We start from the raw sequence: 6000 nt of genomic DNA, 5'->3' as shown, positions 1-6000 counted from the left end.
GATTTTTATAAAATTTATCATATTTATTTTTATATTTTTATATTTTTATTAGTTTTAAATTATTATAAAGTAGGTATTTAAGATTGTAGTTCTAACTAAATATTTAAAAAATGTTTATGCAGATAAATATGTCATATTTAGAACATGTATTTTTAAAGAAAGTTAGGCTCAAATATATTAAATTATAATATAACATAGTCTGACCTAATTTATTTTCATCCTTAATCGTGATTATAGATATAAAAACTTATAAAAAAAATAATTATAATATATATTTATACTTTTAAAAATTATATATAAAATTTTTAATATTATAAATATATAAATAAGTATTGTCCCCACTATCTAAAATTTCTAGATCCGTCACTAGTTAGATGGGAAAATATAAGGTGATATGAGACACATCCCAACGGAAAACAGAAATTTTGGTACTTTTCTAAAATGTGTTGTCAGATTGTATTTGATGGAATATACGATATCAAATATCACATTAATTGAAATGTAACAAGTCACATAACAATACACATTACATCAAAACATGTAGATTTTATAATTTGAGAAGATCGTGATATGAAGCCACACATTACATTATTTAATATTTTTTATAAAATGTGTAGTTGAACTACATTTGATAAATACATACAACATCAAACATCACATTAATTAGGAAGGCATAAACTCCACAACAACACACTACATTAACATTAGATATTACAAACAAACATTACATCAGAAGATGCAGACTCTAAATTTTCAGAAGATCGAGATGTAAAACAACAAAAATGAAACACACGAGAAACTACAAGTTGGCGTGAGGACACATGCACAGCCTAAAAGGAAAATTTTAATATTTTTATGAAATCTGTATTGTTGGCTACTTTTAATGGTACATATTACATTAGTAAAATGCAAGCCATACAAGAGCACAAAGTGGTGTGGCACGTGTTGAAAAGAGAAGGGACGCCTTTAAAAATAATAGTGAACTGGTCTGAGTTGCTACTTACCGGTTCACTGGTTAAATCGAAAAACTGGTCGGTTAATACCAGGTCAATAGCAATTCCGATCGAATTAGTAGCTCAGACGATTAAAAATATTATAGATCTTTTAAATAACACTGAAATGTGCGAAAATAACAAATTGAAAAGATATATTTCCGCGATTAAAAAAACACTGCACTAAAATTTTATTAGATGAATGAATAATATTACAAATGGATCATATAACACACTGCTACAGAAATTTACAGGCTCAACTGGGCAAAGAATAACCAAAACGCCATAGATAGAACCTCTTGTTAAACCAAGAGAACAAAATTCGACCACAATAAGAAAAAAACAAGAGGGCAAAAAAAAAATTAATATGGCCTAAGCTAAAGATCTTTGAAACCTCAAAAAAATATGGTATACCCTGTGGGGAATAAATAATCTTACCAATCCTTAAAATCCTGGTAGAACAGTAAGGTCTGCTATTCCTTTAGGGAGTTCAGCAATTCCTTTTAGCAGAGTTAACCTGTTTACTCTGATCCTGTCATCGTCCTATGTTACACCAGAAAGAAAAATAGAGTACTTACCCCGTTAAAAATATTTCTATTTTGGTTATACAACTCAAACTACAGAGAATATATAAGACAAACTTTACAGTCAAAAACACAACTATACAATAAGAATAAAAACATAATTTTATAACAAGAATTCCTTATAAAACTAAGTTTGGAAGAAAAGCTCTACAATATCAAGTCCTTTAAAGGACCAGTATTTCTGAGCCAATTTTTTCCTGGACTTTATGCTAGGTTTGTAACCAGTCATCGATCAATTCAATTACCATGGAACACTACTTCAAAAGTGATTGTATTCAGAGTCAGCACAAAAATATTAATTTAACACCCAATAATTAATCATATAAGAGCAGTAGGATTAACATACCACCATTACGAAGACATTATTAAAGAAATCCTCGAGCGGCTGTATTAGTTGACATGAAATTTCAACAAATTCATCAATGTCAAGACCTGTACAAAGAAAATTATATATCATAATAAATACGAAAAATGAAAAAGAAATTCAAGTGTAAATGGTAATTAATCATATTAAATATAGTGCCAAGTTAGAAAAACATCATATTTCCTAATTATAAAAGGCCAATGATTAGTAGATAATACCACCAATATGCAAAAAAGCGAAGATATATAAAAAGTACCAGGGTTGATACTCTTTTTAACTGACAAAAATGTGCTCCATAAAACTCTCTCTTCATTTGTCACAAAAGAAGCTTCATCCACCTAATCATGTAAGTTTAAGCATTAAGAGAAGAGAAATGACAAAAATAATACACGTAGTAGAAGGGAAAGGCAGAAGTCATTCATATAAATAAATGATCATAATTAGATCAAATATAAAAATTCAAACAAACTATTAGCTATGTTCTCATCATTGTCATTCAACCTACAAACTTCAGCTCCAAAAACAGAGTAACATTCCTATACTTCTAGGATTTAGTTTAGGTCATCTTCCCCTGTTGCTCATGTTTCAGTTCAGTAATACTGATATGTCAATTTTAAACCTTAACCGGGAGCAAAATTGTCAAACCAAATGGGAAAATGAGACTATATGCACAAATTTATTATAAATTTTCGATATGTTCATGAAATCCACAAGATAGTTGACTAGAACTCGAGTTAGCATTACCACCCAAATTATTGCTTTGGTCTACTTTATGCTTTAGAATGAGTGAAGACCCATTCTTAAATTTATTCCTAACTATTGTGGCTTTTATGTTATGCATAACTCCTACAACTTGTTCGTACAAGATTTAACTGTAATTTGGTTATCTCCACGTATTTACAATTAATTACAAAAAAATTACCTCCAAATGGAGTTCATCTTCCTTTCCACGGACAATTCTTGTCGGCCGGGAGTATGCTTCAATTACTTTAGGAAAAAGGCTCCCTCTTGATAATTCTTCCATCTAAATCAACCATTGTAAACAATCAGGAATATATAACATTTATAAACACCTTTCGAAAGCAAGGTTATCAAATCAGGATTCAGATCGCTGAGCTAATTTTTGAATCATGAATCATAATTTGTATCAAATTGTAAGATTCAGAGGTAATGAAAATTACTTCAAATATATCATATAGATGATATATAGTGTTCAATGTAAATTTTTTTAACTAGAAATAGATAAAAACAACTCAAGCAGGAATCTTGTATAACAAAATTATTAGTTATATATAGTTATATGAGTTTATGAAACCTTTATTTTAGAAGAATGAAAATGAAACAAGTAAATAGCTAATAGAATATACACAATGAATGAGTGAGTGAAAAATTGAGTAATAGAATAATCAAATAGGATAATTACAGAAGTTTTCATTTAATTCCTTTTCATTTAACAATTTAAGCTTACATGACATTTCAATTTTTTTCATGAGTGAAAAAAAAGTAAAAAAAGAAGAAAAAAATAATGTTGAATTATCGATACGAAATTGCATAGATTCATTCATGTATAGTAAGATACAAAGTCATTTAAGATTCATCTTATGATATGAATCAGTAGATAGCTGAATTCTATCGATAGTAAGATACAAATCGTGAATAAGAGTAGTACTTTGGAATACAAATCGGTTAACTCTAAACTTGATCTTTGGAAGTATACTTTGGAATCAAAACGTTTATATTCTTAATAGGAGTAATAAATAGTGTAGTATATACATTGCAATTTTAACAAGAAATATGAGGAAGAGGACTTGGAAGTAGTACTAACAATGGGAGATGACATACCCCAAGTTTCTAGGTTTAAATATCTGGGATCAATATTACTAAATAGTGGAAAATTAATGAAGATGCCATCGATAGGATACAAGCTCAAAGGTTAAAATAGACATCAGGAATTATCTGTCATCGCAAATTACCTACCAAGCTTAAAGGGAAATATTGGCAACGATTGCATATGAAGAGATATTGGTATGGCACCAATTGAGAAAAAGAGATTAAAAAAAATTAAGGTAATTTGGACACATGCAAAGGCCACTGGATTTGATATTAGACCACCTTTAACTGTCTAGAACCTACCTAAACCCTACAGGTTTCGCGGTGAAAAATCTACTGGGCCCCTAGTGCAATAACTGCAACAATAAAAGACTTATTTACATGGATCACATGACACCATTTGACTTGGTACAAAACCAAATCTTAAAAGATATTATTATTCACTATGAGATCTCTCTTACAACTTCTTACAATGTCCTTGTTTTTCATTTCCCCCTTTTCATAGGGCTAAAAGCCATACAATCTACTCTCAGCATTGCTGCTTCCAATGACCTTCTTTGTGTGTGCCCAAACCACTTTAACCAAATTTTTGTCATCTTCTCAATCGGTCAGTTAAATATCAAAATTGATCTCTGAAAATACTATTTTCCCTTCTATTTATCCTAGAATAAAATGTAGCTAAGAGATAACATATTTTATTACTCAAAATGCAAATTACCATTCATCAAAGAACCATCATAAGTTAGCTAATCAAGAAAAACAATTGAGAGAATATATCAATTCTACATCAAAGGAATACGGAGTAAAATGAAAGAAGGATACTTACTTTATGAGCCGATTTTGCGGCGAGACAGGGAAAATTTGCTCTTTCTATAAGGATTGAACGAACAAATTCTGCACTCACCCCCTTGTCAACCTGTTAACAAAATGAAGCAGCATGGTAAAACTCACCTGACCATCCTCAGGATCAGAGCATGTCATAAAAATCATTACAAATCATTATGAACAAATACATCAAAACATATTTACGGCACATGTTCTATAGAAAATATATCAGTGATGAAATAGTTGGTGTGTAAAACCATCAGTTATCCAACTATAGTATTGAACTAATGAAACATTTAGCAATTAGGATCCAACTGCAAGGTCTAATATGTGGTATGATTCTTCCATGGTTCTTATCAATTGGTATAATACCTATTCACCATGACTCTCATCTACAAAGAAGCAGCACATATGTGGTCTATGGCAGGATGTTAGGATCTAATTGGAGGAAATATGGAGTAAAGATAAGGCAATTAAAGAGTATATAACTGTAAGATATACTTGAGTCCCACATTGAAATTATCAGATTCTGATTTGGGGTTAGATTTTGTGGTATGACCCTAAGGTTCTTATCAAATGGTATAATAGCTTTTCACCATGACTCTCATCTACAAACAAGCAGCACAAATGTAGTGTATGGCAGGATGTTAGGATCTAATTGCAGGAAATATGGAGTAAAAGAGAGAGATAAAAGTGTTGTCCGCTATATGCCCCAAACCTGGCTCTGATGCCACATTAGAAAACAGAGAGAGAGAGAGAGAGAAGAATTGACTGAATATTCTTTATTATTGAGAAATATAAATTGTGTGTTCTGTTTACAATAGGAGAGAAATTATATATAGGTAGTTGCTGTTGCATACATGACACTCCTTAGGATAGTGTACTAAAGAAGCTTTATAACAGAGAAAGTAACAAACCTAACAAAATAAAGAAAAGAATAGAATACAGCAAGCTCAGCATAAGAGCTTGTGCACCCTACTGTAGTTGTTAGGATATAGAATAAAGGGAATTAAAATAGTTATTAGCTAGAAAGACATCATGGGCTAGGCCCATCACATCTATAAATGGGAGGTTATTTGGTAGAGGTGAGACATTTAGATTTGTCCACATTTGTAAATTGAGCATTAGCTCTTTGTGAAAGGAGAAATCCTTTGTGAAGGGGAAACCCTTGGAGGAGATATTTCTCTCCTATTTTGTGTTCTTTTCAACATATTCAATAAAATCTTTCTTTTCTTTCTCTTTCCTAATTATTGGTTCCTAGCAGTAGTATGCTAAAAAAGTATACTAACCATAATAGTCAATCCCGGATAGCGGAGCAGAGCGGTCGACCCTAAAAATGGGATAGCGGGATGACGCGGAGCGGGATAACCGCTATTTTAATATTAATTTATATATATTAAATAAT

General features: G+C 30.9%; 1 protein-coding gene across 4 annotated transcripts in view; it reads right to left on the bottom strand.

Moving 5' to 3' along the window:
- Positions 1-1159: 1159 nt before the first annotated feature.
- EDD1 (glycine-tRNA ligase) overlaps positions 1160-6000 on the bottom strand; it is a 53818-nt gene continuing 48977 nt past the window's right edge. For all 4 annotated transcript variants that reach the window (XM_083070687.1, XM_083070688.1, XM_083070689.1 and 1 more), the window contains 5 exons: positions 4597-4686; positions 2863-2964; positions 2197-2278; positions 1923-2008; positions 1160-1535 (listed from right to left, as the gene is read on the bottom strand). In XM_083070687.1, the coding sequence (XP_082926813.1) occupies positions 1437-1535; positions 1923-2008; positions 2197-2278; positions 2863-2964; positions 4597-4686 (459 nt within the window). In that variant the 3' untranslated portion in view covers positions 1160-1436. The remainder of the gene's footprint in view (positions 1536-1922; positions 2009-2196; positions 2279-2862; positions 2965-4596; positions 4687-6000) is intronic.

This window comes from Cajanus cajan, chromosome 3 (assembly GCF_000230855.2).
Source record: "Cajanus cajan strain Asha chromosome 3, NIPB_CcT2T_4, whole genome shotgun sequence".
Classification (NCBI taxonomy): domain Eukaryota; kingdom Viridiplantae; phylum Streptophyta; class Magnoliopsida; order Fabales; family Fabaceae; genus Cajanus; species Cajanus cajan.
Note: the sequence above shows the minus strand (reverse complement) of the source record. Positions and strands in the feature narration are given on the sequence as shown.